Genomic DNA, 21,017 nt, shown 5'->3' with positions numbered 1-21,017 from the left:
CAACTAGAACTTCTGCTAGCTAAGGAGATAATGGAACAGGTAGGCTCATAATGAATGGAGTGTCTACATATAGGTATAGCTATTCAATTATGCATGCTCAACAAATGGAGATTTATTCCCCCTATCTGATTAACGGAGAAATTCCCTTTCTAAATTTGCTAAGGGCTTTGGAGATGGTTACACCTTTCGCTTAAAGGATTTCCTAAAAGGATAGATTCTTTGTACTAAGAGTGAGTAAAAGGTCCACCCGCATAACACTCTCTATAAGGATTTTACGTTATGATATTTTTTTGAGCATCCATAACCATTGCATCATTCATAATCAACTTTATGTTGTTATGCTTGAAATCAGTGTCTTAAAAACAATTCAGGTACTAAGTGCTTAATTCCTTGCTTCATCTCTTCTCATATATATATATATATATATATATATATATATATATATATATATATATATATATATATATATATGATTTGCTTATATTTCATCACTGAATAGAGATTCTTTATTTATATTTCATAACTGAATCTAAAGTTTATTATGAGAGGGAAGCTCTTCTCACGAGCCTATGAAAATAGTAGGATCGAGTCGCTCTTATCATTGAAAACATAAAATAAAATAAGGTGTCGATGGTTGTTAGAAGTTTTCTTTATTTTAATCCTTTCCATTCTAAACATAAAAGCAAATAAGGTGTGAGTGGTTGCTAGAAATTTTCTTTATTTTAATCTTTTCTATTCTGTTTTTAGCTTTAGGGAGAGAGGTATGGTTAGTCTTCAAATAATTGGACCTAAGTGCTTTTGTTTGTGATTTTTCATTTTTTTAAATGGTTGCATTGGATTTTGAAAATATTCTGGAATTTGAGATATGGAAAGTTAATTATTTTTCAAATATGTTTGAAAAAAAAAAGTCAATAAACCTTAACTCTTGTCTATTAAATTTTGGAATATTTTTAAAATTTCTAATCGACATAAAATACCTCAATGATATTTTGTTTAGATTGTATTTTGTGAGAGCAACAAAATGAAATTTATAGTTTTAAGAGAGAACAAATTCTACAAATTAATGCAGAGACCACAAGCCACATGACTTATTTAAAAACAACCATGTAACTATTCAAGTTTTCAAAAAAAATGGTAAAAATACTGCTTAGTAACATTATTTTTAAACCAATGGTATTGGTAGAGAGGAAATTCTCTGCAACCTGCGAGACTCGACTCCCGCCCTGCAGCAAGATCCGCACTTCGCGGGTTCTAAAGACTGCGGCCGTGCCTGCTCTCTGCGACACCTGTTCCCTGCGGGCTTGCCCGCAGAAGGCCTCTCTCCGATCTGCGGTCGTCCGCTGAGGCATTGGGATTTTAGGCTAGGGTTGGGCTTCTGCTACGTGGCTGCCCCTGTGGCGGCCGGCCTCAGGCCTGATCCTATGGAGACGCAGGGCCAATCTATGGATCCGCCCTATGCTACTGCCTTTGACGCTTTCAACCAGCTTCTGGCCGGTTTGCCTCAGAAGAAAAGAAGCGAAGCATCAAAATTCGTTAAGAAGCTCGACGAAATTCCTGAGATCTCTTTGCCTCCAGAGACCCCCATCCAAGTAGCTTTATCTCTGGCTGATCGCGGTCTCATTGGCCAATTCACGGGACTTTGGCCCTCTCCGAAAACTACAGAGCAATGGGTCAATAGGAACTGGGCTCCTCTGATCAAGCAAAGCGTTACCTCTTACTTTCTTGGGCAAGGGTACTTCCTCTTCGAATTCACATCCAAAGAAGACAAAGATCTGATCTTCCAAAATGGGTCGTATTTCATGGGCCCTCAGGGCCTCTATCTGAACAAATGGACTCCGGATTTTGATCCGGCTGTCGATGTTCCCAAGGCTGTCCCGGTGTGGGTTCGCCTCCCAAATCTGCCAGTTCATTGCTGGAACTGGGATTCCTTGAAGCACATAGGCAACTCTCTCGGGAAATTCATAGATCGGGCAAATAACAAGGATCAGTACGACTATGCTAGGATCTGCATAGAGGTAGATCTAGAGGTGGGTCTCCCAGAGGCAATCAAAATCAAAGTCAGCAGTTGGTCTCATGTGAAGATCTTGGATTATGAGCAACTGCCATTCAAATGCAGGAAATGTCATGTTCATGGACACTTTGCTAGAAACTGTCCATCCAACGCAAAGCCAGAGAAAGGGAACGAAGAGGGTTGGAACCAAGTCAAGCGAGCAAAAATTAATCACAAAGGACAGAAACCGGGAGGACCCTCTGGAAAAGGTTATCTTCAGGCTAATGTCCAACGTCCCCCTCCCAAAAAGGTGCAAGAAAACAAATTTGATCCACTAAGCCAGCAGACAGAAGACACTCTGGAGATCGAGACCCAAAAACCAGTTTCTCCAAGCAAATGTACTCCCTCAGCCTCCCTCAAAGGAGCTGAAGATCCAAAAGGTATGACTATAGAAGCTGAGGAAGAAGAGCAGGAAATGGACGAGTCAGAGGAGGAAGGAGAAATAGGAGAGTCCCAAACTTCGGTAAGAAGATCTACAAGAGGCCGTAAAACAGACAGGGAAAAAAGAGAGCAGGAGACTTACAAAGACAAGCTACAGGGCAGCCAACCAACTCTGGAAAAATTGCTAGCCTCAAAGCCCAGGATGTTGAAAAATCAGCCCCAAGGCTCCAAGGGAGCCCACCAGAAACATAAATAATGAAGGTCATCTCCTGGAATTGTAGAGGTATGGGGAGTAAAGTTAAGGAAGAAGCCATGAGAAGCTTAATAAGAACAGAAACTCCAGACATACTTCTCGTCCAGGAGACTAAGCTGGAAGACATAGTCTTCCTGCAAGCAAGAAAGAAAATTTGGTCTAAAAGTGAAGCAAGATCAATCTCAGTGTAGGGTGCCTCGGGAGGGATTGGTACTCTATGGAACGCCAACAAATTTGCAGTCATCTTTGAGGAGAGTAATACTCACTGGTTGCTGCTGAAAATGCAGAACTTGGATACTAAGGAAATCTTTTGCCTTTTCAATGTATACTCTCCAGTCAATATCGGGGAAAAAAAGGATTGTTGGGATTCTATAAGGCACCAAGCAGACTTGATAAATCTGGAAAATATAATTATTGCTGGAGACCTCAACCTCACTCTTCATTCGTCTGAAAAAAGGGGAGGCAGCGCAGTCCGAGATCCGGCAAGAGAATGGGTGGAGGATCTTATGCAGGACTGGGACTTGCTGGATATCAAGCCTTCTTCCGGTAAGTTCACTTGGTCTAACAAAAGAATAGGTCCTAGTCATATTGCTACCAGATTAGATAGATTTTTCATTCAAAGCTCATATCTGTTACTAGGTTTAGAACCCAGAATGCACATTCTTGCCAGCAGTGTCTCTGACCATAAGCCCTTAAAGCTAGAGCTCCTAGCCCATCGAGATCTGGGTCCTATCCCCTTTCGATTTAGTCCCCTCTGGGTCAAGGAGCCAAACTTCATGCAAACAATCAAGGATTGTTGGAGTCAGCCTGTCAAAGGATCACCTTTCTTCATCTGGGAGGAAAAGCTGAGAAGGGTAAAAGGAGTTCTAAAACGTTGGGCCAAATCCCTGTCCAACCCTGTTACAGAAAGGAAAGTCATTAAAGCCTCTCTTGCCTCTCATCAAACTCATATGGAGAGCGCTACAGTCACAGAGGAGCTGTTAGAACAAGAAACTCAGCTGCAACAGAGCTTTCATAAGGCCTGCTTAGCTGAAGAAGAATACTGGAGATTGAAATCTCGAAATCTCTGGCTCAAAGCAGGGGACAGGAACACTGCTTTTTTTCACAAACAAGCCCAGGCCAGGAAGTGCTTCAACACTATTTCTGAGATCAAGGAGGATAACGACACGCACAAGGACTTTGCAGACATCAAGAAAGCAACCTTTTCTCACTTCCAAAACTTGTACAATGATGATAAGGATCCGTTCCAATACCCAGAGCTGTTAGACGTCATCCCTTCAGCAATCTCTCCTCGTATGAACGGGATACTTGAGGCCAAAATCACTAAAGATGAAGTTAAAAAGGCCCTCTTTGATATGGATCCGGACAAGGCCCCGGGGCCAGATGGCTTCTCCGCCAGGTTTCTCCAAGTTTGTTGGCCGATTGTTGAAAAGGACCTTCTCAAAATGGTTCAAAAGTCTCAAAACATTCAGAAAATAGGAGGCAGCACAAACTCGGCTTTCTTAGCCCTCATACCCAAGGAAAAAGGCGCCAACAACTTCAGCAGATTCCGCCCGATTTCCTTATGCAACACTGGGTACAAGTTAATCACCAAAGTAATTGCAAATAGACTGAAGCCCATTCTTCCCAGAATAATTCCAGAAAACCAAGGAGGCTTCATCCAAGGAAGGCAGATCGTGGACAACTTCACACTCGTACAAGAGGCAATCCATTCAAGTCTTCTTCGAAAAGAACAAGGTATGGTGGTCAAACTCGATTTAGCAAATGCCTTTGATCAAGTAAACCATAGCTTTCTTTTAAAAGTCATGAGAAAGTTTGGTTTTGCAGCAAATTTCATTAAATGGGTCCAAGCATGCATCTCAGAGCCATGGATTACTCCTCTTGTAAATGGAAGAGCCACTAATTATTTCAAAGCTTCTAGAGGGCTTAGGCAGGGGTGTCCCCTATCCCCTCTGCTATTTGTCATCCAAGCCTCTGTTCTCAGCTTCCTGTTAGAAAAAAAGATGCAAGGTCAAGAAATTAATGGACTGTGTATTGCAAGAGGGGTCAAAAACATAAACCATGCCTTATTTGCGGATGATACTCTGCTTTTAGGTAATGCCTCTCTTTCCTCCGCCTCTAAATTTAAAGCAGTTTTGGATGAATTCAGTGAGGCCTCAGGCAGCGCTGTAAATAAGAACAAATGCCACATCTTCAGCTGGAACACTTCGCCCAGATTGCTCTCCACTATTTCTAGATGTTTGGGTTTTGCAGCCTCCTCTTCTTGGACCTCTTTCAAATATTTGGGCCTCCCTGTTTTTCATAAGAGACTTACAAGCAAAGACTGGCTCCCTCAGCTTGAAAAATTCAAATCTAGGATCCAAGCCTGGGGCTTCTCCTGGCTCAACTCTGCTGGAAAATCTGTCCTAATAAAATCTATGCTCACCAGCCTCCCTCTATTTCAATTTGCTGGACTTCTAGCTCCTGCAATCATATTAAAAAAAATGGAAGAGTTCATGCACAGGTTCTTTTGGAAGGGCGGAAAATAGAATGAAAAAAAGATTCCCCTTATCAGCTTGGAAACCATCTCCAAGCCACTGTGGGAGGGTGGATTGAATTTCAAAAATCTCTGTCAGTAGAATGTGGCTATGGCAGCTAAGATTATCTTGAGGATCATTGCGCCCAAGCCTGGCTGGGCCCAATTGGCTCTCTGGAAAAAGTATTTCAGAGGTCCTCGTTCAAGTTGTTTAGACAATGTGATCCATTTGCCTAACTCGCCTTTCCTCAAACTGTATTTTAAAGCTGCTCCTTTAATCAAAGCGCACTCCTACTGGATCCCAGGAAACGGCAAAAAGATCAATATCTGGACTGATAAAATCATGAATATGGATCCAATCGAAGACAGAGCCTCCATTAGAGCGCTGCGATGCTGGATGGATAGAGAGGGGCTGTGTTCGTTGTGGGATATCTCTCTTTGGAGCGACTCGGTTTGGGCAGGCTAGAAACGTATTGAGGTGCCGGCTCATCTGCTCAACGAATGGACCACGTTGCTAGATCTCCTTCACGGCTTGGCGCCCACGCACATGAGAAAAAGAGACTCAAAAGGCCGAGGGCTGAATGACAGAGGTTACATTGTCTCCATGGGTTATACCAAGCTGAATGAGAGGCCTCACGTCCCCCCTGACCCAGCACCTTGGCAGGGAGTCTGGCGTTTTCCTTCATGGCCCAAGGTCGACTTTTTTGCATGGCTTCTTTGCCATGGCAGAATTCTAACGTATGACGTTTTGCAGAGGAAAGGGTTCCACAGTCCCTCCATCTGCTCGTTGTGCAAAGAAAATGCAGAAACAGCAGTCCATTTAATTCTTGATTGCAATTTCTCTAAGCAGATCTGGTTCTCTTTTATCCACAATTTGGATCCCAACTTTCTGCTGCCCTGTTCCACTGCTGATCTTTTTTCTAATTGGGCTATCAGATATCCTGGCCCACCTCCTAAAAATCAGGTAATCAAAACTGCATGGGCTATCCTTCCAAAGGTTATTTGTTGGCAGATATGGCTAGAAAGAAATAGAAGAATTTTCAGAAATACTAATCAGAATCACAAGGCCTTAGAAATCAAGATTAAATGCCATATAAAGGAGTGCTTGACTGATATAAAAGATGACTCTAATCTCAGCCAACAGGACATTGCTTGGGGATCATTCCTTGACTTGCAATTTCATCCAACAGTCAGAAACGCCCCTCCTCTTAAAGACTGGCAAATAAGAAAATCTGAAACTAACTTTCAAGACTGGCTCAAATCGCACTCAAGGCACTCTCTCTTCTTTGATGGGGCAGCAAAGGGCAATCCGGGCAAAGCTGGTGCAGGAGGTGTTGTTGTAAATCCATTTGGGGAAAAAATTCATTCATTTGCTTGGGGGCTTGGACATTCATCCAGCATTCAAGCTGAGGCTTTGGCCCTCTTTCAAGGCCTCAAGATCCTCAAAGATTTAAATATAAGTGAAGCTAATGTTATAGGTGACTCCCAGATCATTATAAATGCAATGATTTCCAACTCCCCAGCATTGGATCTTAAACTAGCAAGGCTGATATCCAGAATCAAGGGCTTGGAAAACGCTTTTCAGAAGCTGAATTACTACCATGTGTTGAGAACTCATAATAAAGAGGCGGACATTGAAGCCAACAAAGTTGCCCTCCTCTCTACAGGGGTCAAGATGAAAGATGAAGAAGAATCATGGCAACCCATCCCATAAGCAAATTACTGCCATGTATTACTGCCTGCTCTTAAATAAATTTGTTTGTATCTTCAAGTGGGGAAAAATATCTGAAATCGAAAATATAGATTCCTTATCAAGGAAGAAGTCTTCAAGTTTCAGCTGCATTCTCTTTCTTAGCAGTGAGATGCAACAGGACACAGATGTCCTCATTGTAATCAGATTTTCGGCATTCAGGCCAAGATGAATATAAATACCCCATAACCGTTTCTGTCAAAAAAAAAAAACATTATTTTTAAACCAACATATAAGTAACGCAAATCTTCCTTAATCCCTTTCAATCTTTAATACTCCATTTTATAGATAATTAATCTCACAAAAACGCTACCCATTAATAGAAACTTTGTTAAATCAACCCGCTTATAAGTGTTAATTCTTAACATTGATTACAATACCAACTCCATTATTACAAACCCAAAAAGAATACCAAGAATAAGTTTACAAGATCATGCTAGTAGTATGAGAACTTATTAGGAATCATTTTGTATAACACATGAAATGAGGTTTGTGACTTTTTGTACCTTATAAACCACGGGATACGTGACTAGGACTAGCACTAGCATTCACTACCTTTGTATTGCTATGCGAGAATCAAACTCACAACAATGACCATGAATTATAGCCTACCCACAGCCATGAAATGAATCTGAGGGTATTGAACATGGCAATGCGATCAATGGGGAAATTATAATAATGTTGGATATATGAGAGTGAATGTTTTAGGTTTAGTTGGTTAGAAATAGTGGAAATATTTTTATTTATTTATTTATTTTTATTTTTATTTTTAAATTTAAAATAAATTAAATTTTAGTTCATGTATAAAACATAAAATAAAATAAATTATTGATTTTATATGTTTTATTGTGTTGAGAAATTCTTTACAATCTAGTATAAGGTAGATGTATAAGTGTTAGGTGCTAGATGTGTAGTCAAATATGTGAATATTTTGTAAATGTTTGGTTTATAAGTATATATTTGTTATATTATGTAAATATTTTGGCTTATTCAAATTAGATAAAATAAATAAATAAATAATTAATAATCAATGATTAAAATAAATTTGAGATAAAATAATAATTTTACTAGAGGTTTTTGGGTTTAGGTTTTCGCAACTCATGGTTTTTCCTATAGTATTTTCTCTAATTGTCAAATTACATACAAAAAATTAAAAAAAATGAAATAAAATAAAAATTAATGGCTAATAATTTTAATAAAATTAATATGAAATAGTAAATTTATGGATGAATGTTTTTGGGGTCTAGGTTTTCACAACCCATGGTTTTTTCTTATGGTATTTTTCTGTAATGTTCAAATTACATTTAAAATAAAAAATAAAAAAAATTAATTAATTAATAATTAAAATAAAATTGAGATAAAATAGTAAATTCATAGATCGAAGTTTTTGGGCTAGAGGTTTTCACAACCCATGATTTTTCCCATGGTATTCTTCTCTAATGTACAGCTTATTCAAAGGTATTCTTCACTAATGTGAGATATTCATTGCAATAAAAGCTTTTAGCTAGATCAAAATAAATCATAATTTCCACAACAAATATCATAACCCTGAGCAATTTTCATATTCGATTTGGCAAAGAAAACCACTCAATAAAGAAACTTTACACAAAGACTTTATAGCTCTGAGGATGCATGTCTTCCAAGTAAAACTTGGGAAAAACAACCTTGCTCACTTTGTTACATAGCCTTCAAAGATTAGATTTTTCCAAGTTGTTTGTATGTTATTCATTTTATTTTATATGTTTGAAATTTTACTCTTGAGTCTAAAGAGAAACGTGAGCACGACAAAAAAATAAAATATGTTGCATGTAGTCTTACATTTTGTTTATATTTTTTTATCCACATTAAAATTGACTGGAGTTGCTCAGATTAGTTGTGTCAATTGTGAACCTCCCTATGAAAATTCACTGGAATATGTCTCTCAGATGTTCATAATAACTTAGTTTAGATGTAATTGTTATTGAGTTTTATTTGGGAGATCAAATGATAACATAAAAATAATAATTAAACCAAGGATAGTTAATATCCTCGACTCTGCAAAGACAAAGGTATATATTCTTATTATGTTTTACGTTTAACAACAAAGCTTCAAGTAGATTGCCTTAATTATCGAGCTTATATATATCAAACCAACCTAGATCTTTCTTAACTCGAGATCTATTAAGCGTCGAGAGGGATCAAATCTTTTGAGGTGTAAACAGGTTGGTTAATATTCAAATTAAAATACATATAAATATACAATGTAAAATGTAAAGTAACGTCAAATCATTTCACCTTGTTCATTTTAATTTATATAAAAAAAAAAAATAAGAAACAAAAATTAATAAATTAGATAAATATAAAGTACAAAGCTCTAACAAAACCATGGACAAAAACTAATAGATTAAATAAATATAAAGTACAAAACCTACCTTCGTCATCTTAATTTATAAAAGAAAATTTAAGAAACAAAAATTAATAAATTGGATAAATATAAATTATTAACAAAACCACAGGCAAAATTGGGTGCTTTTTTTTCGCTCTGCAATAGCGCGCACGATTCCGCTGAGGAGTTTAGGTCTGCGCTGTAGGTCGCAGCCTCTTGCCGCTGATTGCCCTTGCTGGGCCTTACCCAAGGTCGCCCGCCTCCATGGAGGTGTTGGGTTCTCCTAAGGGGCCACCCATCTCCCCTCCTCCGCCTTCTACCTCTGAAGCATTCAACTCTCTGCTTGCATCCTTGCCTAAGAAGAAGAAAGTCGAAGCTGCAAAGTTTGTGAAGAAACTGGATGAAATCCCTGAGATTTCTCTCCCGCCAGAAGGGCTGATCCAAGTCGCTCTGTCTCTAGCAGATCGAGCCCTCATCGACCAATTCACAGGGCTTTGGCCTTCCCCTAAATCCATAGAGAACTGGGTCGCCAAGAACTAGGCACCCTTGATTAAAAAAAGAGTAACCTCATACTTTCTTAGGAGAGGCTACTTTCTGTTTGAGTTCACTGCAAAAGAGGACAAGGATTTGACTTTCCGAAATGGACCTTACTTCATGGGCCCTCAGGGATTGTATCTGAATAAATGGACGCCAGACTTCGATCCGGCAGTGGATGTTCCCACAGCGGTCCCAGTGTGGGTGAGACTCCCCAACCTCTTAGTGCATTGTTGGAATTGGGATTCATTGAAGCACATAGGCAACACTCTAGGAAAATTCATTGATTGAGCTAACAACAAAGACCAGTACGACTGCGCCAGAATCTGCGTGGAGGTAGATCTAGAGGTAGGGCTCCCGGAAGCCATCAAAATCATCGTAGGTCCCTGGACTCATTTGCAAAAACTCGACTATGAGCAGCTGCCCTTCAAATGCCGGAAATGCCATGTCTACGGCCACTTTGCCAGAGGTTGTCCGTCCAATGGGGCGAAAGAAAAAGGGAAAGAAGAAGGCTAGAACCAAGTCAAGCACACCAAGACCTCTCACAAGAAGACTGCAAATGCAAATGTTAAAGCCTCTTAGATGGCTCCTGTTCAGCAACCAACAATGGAAGGTCAAGGGAACAAATTCGAACTCCTAAGATATGAAACTGTGACCTCCCAAGAGGTTGAGATCCCAAAGGAAATTTCTCCTGCCATAGCTTCCCCCTCCTTCTCGATCAAAGATGGAAGTTCAATAGAAAGATCCAAAGGGAAGCTCTCAGAAGAGGAGGAGGAAGTCCAAGAATCTGAGGAATCGAAAGAAGAAGGAGAAATAGGAGACTCTCAATCTTCTCCCTGAAGATCCACAAGAGGACGCAAGTATGCCAAGGAAAAAAGAGAGCAAGAAACCTACAAAGACAAGCTTCAAGGTAGCCAACCAACTCTAGAGAAGCTACTGGCAAAAACCCCGAAGACGACGAGGAATCAACCTCAAGGCTCCAAGGGAGCTCACCATAACAAAAATAAATGATGAATATCGTCTCCTGGAATTGTAGGGGTATGGGCACTAGATCCAAGGAAGAAGTAATGAAAATCTTAACAAGATTGGAAGCCCCGGATATCCTCCTCATCCAGGAGACCAAACTAGAGGATACAACTTTCCTCCAAGTAAGCAAAAAAATTTGGAATAAAAGCGAAGCGCAAGCTATCTCTGCTCGTGGAGCCTCGGGAGGGCTTGGATCACTCTGGAATGCCAACAAGTTCTCAATAATCTCTGAGACTTTGAACACCCACTAGATTTTCTTAAAGATGCAGCATCTAGTTACCAAGGAGATCATTTGTCTATTCAATGTGTATGTTCCTAATAATGCAGGGGAGAAAAATATTTGCTGGGACTCCATAAAAAATCTGGCAGACCTAGAGAATCTAGAAAATATCATCATCGCTGGAGACCTCAACCTCACCCTTCTTTCGTCAGAAAAAAGAGGAGGCAACATTGTAAGGGATTCGGCAAGGGAATGGGTGGAGGATCTGATGCAGGACTGGGACCTGCTAGACATTAAGCCTTTAACTGGTAAGTACACTTGGTCAAATAAGAGAGTCGATCCTGGTCATATAGCTGCAAGACTAGATAGATTTCTTGTTCAAAGCTCCTTTCTTCTTCTCGATCTAGAGGCTAGAATGCACATCCTCCACAGCAGTGTTTCAGATCACAAGCCCATCAGACTTGAGCTGCTGGCTCCCAAGGACCTGGGCCCTATCCCTTTCAGATTCAGTCCCCTATGGATCAAAGAGGCAAATTTCATGCAAAAGATTAGGGATTGTTGGAAGGACCCAGTCAAGGGTTCCCCCTTTTTTGTTTGGGAAGAAAAACTCAGAAGAGTAAAAGCAATGCTGAAAAGCTGGGCCAAGACCTTGCCCAATCCTGCAACTGAAAGGAAAAAAATCCAAAGCTCCTTAGAACTGCACCATCTTCACCTAGAAGAAACTGAAATCACAAAAGAAGATCTGGACAAGGAGACGCAGCTTCAGCAGAAATTACACAAGGCTTGCTTGGCCGAGGAAGAATTCTGGAGGCTTAAATCCAAGAGCCTTTGGCTCAAAGCTGGGGATAGAAACTCCTCCTTTTTTCATAAGCAAGCTCAAGCCAGGAAATGCTCTAACTCCATCTCTGAAATTAAAGAAGAGAACTACATCCTAAAGGATTTTACCAGCATAAAAAAGGCAGCTTCCGATCATTTTAAGAATTTGTATAGTGAGGGAATGGAGGTTGGTCATAGTTCTAAACTCCTGGATGTAGTTCCTCACCTTATCACTGCTAGAATGAATCAACTGTTAGAAGCTAAAATCAACAAAAATGAAGCCAGGGATGCCCTCTTTGATATGGACCCCGACAAAACCCCAGGACTGGACGGTTTCACAACCAGATTTCTCCAAACTGTTGGAAGATTGTGGAGAAGGAGTTCCTTAAAATGATCCTTAAATCCCAAGATTGCCAGAAAATTGGAGGTTGCACAAATTCAGCATTCCTCGCTCTTATCGCCAAGGAAAAAGGAGCAAACTCCTTCAACGGATTCCGCCCGATATCCTTATGCAACATTAGATACAAAGTGATAACCAAAGTTATAGCGAACAGATTGAGGAACATTCTCCCCAAAATCATCCTGGAGAACCAAGGGGGATTCATTCATGGCAGACAGATAGTGGACAACTTCATTTTGGTCCAAGAGGCGATCCACTCCAGCCTGCATCGAAAAGAAAAAGGTATGGTCATCAAGCTCGACCTAGCAAATACATTTGATCGAGTTAGACATAGTTTTTTGATGGATGTTCTGCACAAGATGGGTTTTGGACTAAAATTTATAAACTCGATTCAGGCTTGTATTTTGGAGCCCTAGATTGCTCCCTGGGTAAATGGTAGGGCTGCAAATTTCTTCAAAGCCTCTAGAGGACTGAGGCAGGGGTGCCCCCTCTCACCCCTCCTCTTTGTGCTACAGGCTTCTTTCCTTAGCTTTTATCTAGATAAGAAATAGCAAGACCAAGAGATAGCTGGGCTTAGCATAGCAAGAGGGGTTAAAAACATCAACCACGCCCTCTTCGCTGATGACACCTTGTTGCTGGGGGCTGCAACTTCGCTTTCAGCTGCCAGATTTAAAGAAGTGTTGGACGATTTCTGTGAAGTCTCGAGCAACAAATTAAATAATGGGAAATGTCATATTTATTGCTGGAATATTTCTCCATCTTCCTCAAACTCCATTGCTAGATGTCTAGGCTTTGCAGCCTCTTCAAATTGGACCTCTTTCAAATATCTTGGCCTTCCTATCTTCCTCAAGAGGGCCTTGAGCAAAGATTGGAACCCGCAGCTAGAGAAATTCAAAACAAAAATGCAGGCCTGGGGATCCTCCTGGCTCAATATTGTAGGCAAAGCAGTCCTTATCAAAGCAGTTCTCAATAGTCTTCCATTATTCCAATTTTCTGTTCTCTTAGTACCTGTGGGTATTCTCAAGAAGATGGAGGATCTTATTAGAAAATTTTTCTGGAAGGGAGGCAAGCAAAATGAAAAGAAAATCCCACTTGTCAACTGGGAAATTGTTTCCAAGCCACTTCAGGAGGGAGGACTGAATTTTAAAAACCTCTGTGCTCAAAATTTAGCCATGGGAGCGAAACTGATTTGGAGAATTATAGCTCCCAATCCAGGCTGGGCGCATTTAGCATTATGGAAAAAATACTTCAGAGGAAGGCGACTTAGCTACTTGGATAAGCCCAAATCCCACCTCAGATCTCCCTTCAGCATTCTTAGCAACAAAGTAGCTCCTTTGGTGAATGCGCAGGCCTTCTGGATCCCTGGGAACGACCAACACATTAACCTTTGGGAATATCGCATCATGAATAGACCCCCGTTGGCTGAAACAAACCCCTTGCACGCGCTGTGGACGTGGATGACAGACGCCCATATTATCTCGTTGTGGGATATATCGTGTTGGAGAGGTAATAGTTGGACAGGTTGGAAGCAGCTCCTGGTCCCTCTTGCTCTCGAAAGTGACCTCGAAAAGCTCTATAACCTCTTGCACGGGTTGGCTTCCATTCACGCTCGGAGGAAAGATGCCTGAGGTTGGGGTCTGCAACGTGAAGGCTACTAGGTGGCACAGGGGTTCATTAAAAGCTTGGAAAGGCCATACATTCAGCCAGACCCTACTCCTTGGATTGGGATATGGAAATTCCCCTCCATCACGAAAATTGATCATTTCTGTTGGTTGCTATGCCATAAAAATACTTTAACGGATGACAGGTTGCAGAAGAGGGGATTTTTTGGCCCTTCAAGATGCATGTTATGTAAAGACAAGCCTGAATCCGCCCTTCATCTCATGCTGGAGTGTAGATTTGCAGTCCATATCTGGCAAGAGCTCCTTAGAGCTTGGAAATCTAGCTTCACTCTCCCCTGCACTATCCTAGATTTGTTTGCTGGATCGCTGGCCAGATACCCAGGTCCAAACCCAAAAATCATAGCAGCTTGGACTACTCTGCCCAAATTCATCAGTTAGCAGATTTTGTTAGAGAGGAATAGAAGGATATTCAGAAACAAAGAACATGATTTCAAAGTTGTTGCAACCACAGTAAAATGTCAGCTAAATGAATTCTTGAATGACAAAATGGATGATTCAAACCTATGCCAACAAGACATTGAGTTGGGTGCTGCACTCAATCTCCAATTCCAAAAATCGACCATCATCCCCGTTTCTCCCAAAGAATGGAAAATCAGAAAAAATGAAGAAGACTTTAAGACCTGGATTTCCAAGCAAACAATTCCCTCTCTCTTCTTTGACAGGGCAGCCAAGGGAAATCCAGGAATCGTTGGCACAGGAGGGCTCATAATAAATATAGAAGGAACTCCTACTCATAGATATGCTTGGGCATTGGGACACTCCTCTCGCATGCAAGCTGAAGCGTTGGCCCTTCTCCAAGGGGTCAAGCTGCTTAAAGAATTGGGACTTAAGGAGGTTAATGCTTTTGGCAATTCGCAGGTCATCATCAAAATAATGGCGACAAACTCTACTCCAGTAGCTTTGCGTCTTGCAAGGACGATCACAAGAGTCAAAGATATGGCAACGCCCCTGAAATTGGAATTTTTCCATGTGCTGAGAATACATAACAAAGAGGCAGACATTGAAGTAAACAAGGCAGTCCAGCTACCTGCTAGGACTATTCTTAGAGACAAAGAAACATCGTGGGACCCAATTCCTTAATCTTTCATGTTTTACTGCATTTTATTGAAGCAATTTGTATGCATTCACAAGCTCGAGCAAATAAAAAAAATAGATCTCATTGTAAAATGTATGAGGAGACGAAGCATATGCGCCTTGATCCTTTTGTTGGAGAAGTGCTCAGAAATCAGCTCCATTATATGTAATCTGAGTTGTGGCTTTATGCCAAGTATCTAATGAAATCCCATAACCGTTTCTGTAAAAAAAACAAAAAAACAAAGCCACGAGCAAAAATTAATAGATTAAATGAATATAAAGTACAAAACCATTGGTTATAACCGAACCATAAGCCATAACACTTTCCTCTAAAGCTACTTTAACACAATCAAATGCACTGAATAAAAATAAATGGTTTAATAAATTAACCATTGGTTAAAACCGAACAATAGGCCATAACACTTTCCTCTAAAGCTACTTTAACACAATCAAGTGCAATGAATAAATATATATGGTTTAATAAATTATAGACAAACCATTGGTTATAAGAGAACTATAGGCCATAACACTTTCCTCTAAAGCTACTTTAACACGATCAAATGCAACTAATAAAAATAAATGATTTAATAAATTATAGACAAACTATTGGTTATAACAGAACCATAGGCCATAACACTTTCCTCTAAAGCTACTTTAACAATTAAATGCAGCTAAGAAAACTAAATGGTTTAATAAATCATAGATTCAATTGATATTTATAATTTAATAGAAATTAAAAAAATCGTAATTTAATAATATTTTTAAAATTAATTAAAAAAATAATTAATATTAATGTAAAGTAGTTAAGTTTAACCATCAAAATTTAACACATTAGTAAATTTATTATACAAATTAGGTGTAATATATATGAAAATGTCCATCTTAAATTGAAAAATTACAAATAATAAATCAAGAATTAAACACTATAATTTATAAATAGATTAATAATTAAATGTTATGACATTTTTTAATCAAGATTATGAATTAAGTTTGGGTAGTCTAATAAATAGATGAAATGACTTCATTTGAAGCATTATTCTTTGGTCAATTTATTCAAATTCTTGTACAAATTTTTAAAAATCATATGTTTCAGCTGTTTAATTTGCAAAGATCAAGTGCTTATCTTGCTAGAAATTGTATTGCCGCCAAAAATAAATCATCTATTCATTAGACTACCCCAAATTAAGTTATAATAATTAATTTTTATTAATTTACAAATTTAAATTTCAACAATTAAAAATTAATAATTTTAAAAAATAATAAATATTCATTTATTATATATATTTTTTCAAAATTTTCAAGATAAGTTATATTATAATTTGTATTAATTTATAAAAATAATATTTACCAAACAAAACACTGATATTAAGTATATTTGAGACATTAAATAAAAACTATAAATTATATTATTTTTAAAACCAGCTTAGATATAGATTGATGCATGTTGTTTACAAGTCATTTAATTTACATGGCTATGTTAATTTAGTTATTACTAGTCTAGATCCATCTTAACTTTGGATCTACCAAGGGCCAAGAGGGATTAAATCTCTTGAAATACAATCCTCTTTTAAAGTGAAAAGAGATTTGATCCCTCTAGGCCCTTGGTAGATCGATAGATCAGGAGTTCAGATGGAACTAAGCTATAATAACTAAACTAGCATAGCCATGTAAATTAAATGACTTGTAAGCAATAGACATCAATCTATAATAAACATCAAAACATAGGTTTATATCTCAAGAGATTTGATTTCTCTTGGCTCTTGGTAGATCTCGAGTTAAGATGGATCTAGGCTAGTAATAATGAAACTAGCATAGCCATTGTAAATTAAATTACTTGTAAACAATATGCATCAATCTATAATAAACATCAGAGCACTTACTTTATTTTACATCTCAAGTTGCTAAAATTTAAATAAATCATAAAACTAACTAAATTATACTTTATTATTAATTATAAGAAATAATAGTATATAAGTTAAACATCCATACATTTAAAAAATATGGAACAAGAATTTTAACCATGCATTATCATGGAGATTATTAATTTATGAATAAGTTTTGTTATAATACTATGAGCCAATACCATAACTTATCAATACCACATGTCCAAAAAAACCATTAAAACTTTTCTATGGTACTTGTTCATATAATAATTTTTTTAATTAATCAATTTGATTAAAAAACAAAAAAAAACATAGTCTATTCACCTAACAACTTTATATAAATCTATTATATTCTTTACTTCTAAAAAGACATGACATAATGTTTTTATCTATACAATTTTTTATAAAATTATAAAATTTTATTATTTAAATTTAATTTTCAAATAAATATAAATCTAAATCTAAATCTAAATCTGACCCCAAAATTATAAAACATTTAAATTATATACCTACTAAATAATTTAAAATTACATTTTTGGTATATTTTAATAAAATTTCAACTTCAAAAGAAATGCCCCATTAAAATAAACCTAACGATCACATCAAGTAAGATTCAAGGACTACTGTAAATAGCTTTGAAAGAAATTGCAGTGGCAACAGTGTTTGAATCATATTTTAAAGTAAGATTCAAGGACTAATGTAAATAGCTTTGAGAGAAATTGCAGTGGCAACAGTGTTTGAATCATATTTTTTGATGGTGGAAATAGCTTCAGCAAAATTAAAACTTTTTGGGGTACTCTAAATCTTGTAATTTAACAGCTTTAACTTGAATTTAAAAAAACAATTTTTATCAAAATCTTACCCACATTTTCATGATTTTGAAAGAAAAACCAATTGGTTTAAACTACGGAGATATCCCAAAACGCATTTCATATTGCACTACTTTCCGTAAACTGCGAGAGACCTCCATCGAAAACTGTGTTTCAAGGGAGAGGCGACCTTAGAAGGGCAAACAATACTTGTCAAATTTCAATTAACATGAGTGTCCTCGAATGATGTTGAATGGAAGTACGTGAAGGGTTAAATGGGCATCACAGTGGAGGAATCGATTCCTTGTTCGTACACGATTGCCGGGAAAATATCACGGTTTTTATTTTGTAGATTATAGAAAAGTAAATGCTGGCTGATATATCAGGCATTTACCTTTCGTCTTCTTTCTCCAGGCTGTTATTTCGATTCGTATGCTATGAGAGAAAAACTAAAAGTAAATGCTTGACATGTCAGTCAGCGTTTACTTTCTATAGTTTACGAAATAAAAATTTCCAAATATCACACTGATCCCATGGTATTATCGTGTCTGGATTGTTTTCGTAAAAAAATGAGTTTTTTTTAAGTGGTAGTTTATCGTTTGAAGTTATCTTGGGCACATTTTTAAGTGGTAGTTTATCGTTTGAAGTTATCTTGGGCACATTTTTGGATTGAAATTTAAACTTTGGTTAGAGATTTGTTTAAATTATGAGTTGAATTTGTGAACTCTATAATTTACCATTTATCTAAGTGTTTCAGAATTTTTTTAAATAATCTATATATATATAAAAAGAAATTATTAAAAAACTAAAAAAATTATTTAATAATCTAAACATATAATAATAAAAGTCTATAACAAATCACAGTTCTCAACCAACTTCTACACTGAAAAATCCATTCAAAATTAAACAAAAATTTCTTCAAAACATTAAATACAATAGATAATTAAAAATAAACATTAAATCAAATAAATAATAAAAAAATAAGGAAGAAACTCTTTAAAAACATCCATTTTTTTATAACTCAAGGATTCATTTGCCACAGAACTAGGTTTGGGATCTAATTCCAAAATAATCTCATTAGTTTCACGTGGTTTTCAAAATTAATTTATTTTTTTTTTTTCTCGGTTTTTACCAATCAATCAAATCTCTTTTCGGACTGTTTGGCAATCAATAGTGTTGGGATATTCAGAGGACTTTAATGCAGTTGTCTATAATCAGATTTTTTGGAAGTTTTTTTGTTGGGTTTTTCTGGTCAAAATTTGGCAGCAATTTATTGGAATCGCAAGTTTGTTAATTAGTTTTTGCACAATCAAAGCGTTCCAGAAGTTTTTCAGAATGCTGAATCCAAATATACAATTAAAAAACCATTTTAAATAATACAAATCAAGATTTAACCTCAATATTTTCCGCTAAATTCAATTACCAGAGAGAAAACATGGTTCATGAGAGTGAATTACAGCTGACCGCTTACGTTCATGTACGTTGCCATACGTTCATGTACGTTGCCAGTCATTGGACAGAGCGGTCAACTCATAATAATCTCGACAACTGGGAGGTATGTTACGTACTCTCTTAATGTTTACAGTAAAGTAATATTTAATAATTCACCACTGTCCTACCATGTCCGTACGCACGCTGAACCGCTTCGAATCCTAGGCAGTGAGCCAGCTGTATTTTAATGTCCCCCAGATCCCCTGTTACTTTTTGAACCCGACCCTGGTTAAATTAACTGCGGTTCCTTGAAACAGAAAAAAAATGGAACCGTTGCTTAAGACACCTGTTATCAGGCATGTAGATAGGTGCCCCATAGTTGTCACCAATAATGGAGCATGTCGTGAGCACAAACGGAAATTGGCAGCAATGCAGCCGAAGTTGGTCGACTAGACGGTAAACAATAATACATGCCAGCAGGGCGCTCTTCTGTCAATCACCTTCACCTCTTGATAATCGCGCCCCACTTGCACAACTCCCCTACTTAAATCTTGTTCATCCCTGTGCTTCCTCGCAACAATCGATTTTCTCTTCTTGCCTATTTGTTTTTTCACCTTGTGTTTGTAACGAGTTATCGAGGTTACTGTGGTTTGTTCCACTGAATCGAAGGGAGTTCGCGTCTTTTAGTTGTGTGATAGATAGATAGTGGTAAAATGGCTTGTTATTTTTCTTGACTTTGCCTTGCTACAAATAACGCTATGTATAGTAATATTATTTGCAGTTCTTGCTTTTGTACCCGAGAAAACTTGGGGCTTTGGTGGAAGGGTGTTGGAAGAATCACCGCACCTCTATAGAATGCGTAATTTCCACTCTGGGGATCCTAGTTACTGGCTTGTAATGTTTACCAATACCTGCGGGTTTTGGTGTAAGGGCAAACCTCCACATGGTATCAGAGCTTGGACCCAGGTTCGATTCCCCCAAGTTGCGTTTGAGGGGAGGTGTTGGAAGAATCACCGCACCTCTATAGAATCCGTAATTTCCACCCTGTGGATCCTAGTTACTGTCTTGTAATGTTTACCAATACCTGCGGGTTTTGGTGTAACGGCAAACCTCCACAAAGGGCCATATGTTGTCTTGACTTACAACGATGTCCCTTCGGTCTCTGCCAACGGGTTGACCCACGTCCACATAATCTGGTATGGCAAATTCACCCCTGTTCAACGCTCCATTGTGGGGGATTTTCTCCAATCTCTTGGGGCAGTGGCATTAGAGGGGACAAGAAGTAAACCCTTCGCATCTACTTGGTGGAAGACCATTGAAAAGTATGTGGGCACTGCCTCTAACAAGGCTGAGCCTTCTAGTGTTATAATGCTCGGAAAGCAGAAGGTAGACCAAGATTATTCCCTTGACAAGTCGCTCAAGAGGGCTGACATTGTTGCTCTAGTTGAAGTTGTTGTTAAGTTGAGATCTTTGCCTCGACCTCTACACGAGAATAAAGCGACAAAAGAAAATGTTGTATATTTGGTGCTTATCTCTGAGGATGTTGTCATTGAGGGTTTCTGCATGAGTTCCTGTGGATTTCATGACACTCTCAATGTATTTTCGCACCAAAGTCAACAAGAAGTCGAATGATTTATGGAGAAGATTTATGATTTATCACCAATGACGTGGACTAGTGCCTTTTCCTTTAGGCATATGGAGTCAAGGATGAGATAAATACGAAAAATTGATGTCCTAGGTATCAATTGCTAACATTTAGCAACTTTTAAAGAAAATGGAGTTTGATGGAGAGATTTAATATTTCTTCCACTAAGAACATTCACTACAT

At 38.1% G+C, this 21,017-nt stretch overlaps 1 protein-coding gene across 1 annotated transcript; it reads left to right on the top strand.

The window, feature by feature from the left end:
• Positions 1-14,478: 14,478 nt before the first annotated feature.
• LOC149227540 (uncharacterized) lies at positions 14,479-15,072 on the top strand. Its single transcript, XM_089380530.1, has one exon. The coding sequence runs from the start codon at positions 14,479-14,481 to the stop codon at positions 15,070-15,072; it is 594 nt and encodes a 197-aa protein (XP_089236656.1).
• Positions 15,073-21,017: the final 5,945 nt, after the last annotated feature.

This window comes from Pinus tabuliformis, chromosome J (genome assembly GCF_031772625.1).
Source record: "Pinus tabuliformis cultivar Carrire ecotype Pingquan chromosome J, CPIR1, whole genome shotgun sequence".
Taxonomy (NCBI): domain Eukaryota; kingdom Viridiplantae; phylum Streptophyta; class Pinopsida; order Pinales; family Pinaceae; genus Pinus; species Pinus tabuliformis.
Note: the sequence above shows the minus strand (reverse complement) of the source record. Positions and strands in the feature narration are given on the sequence as shown.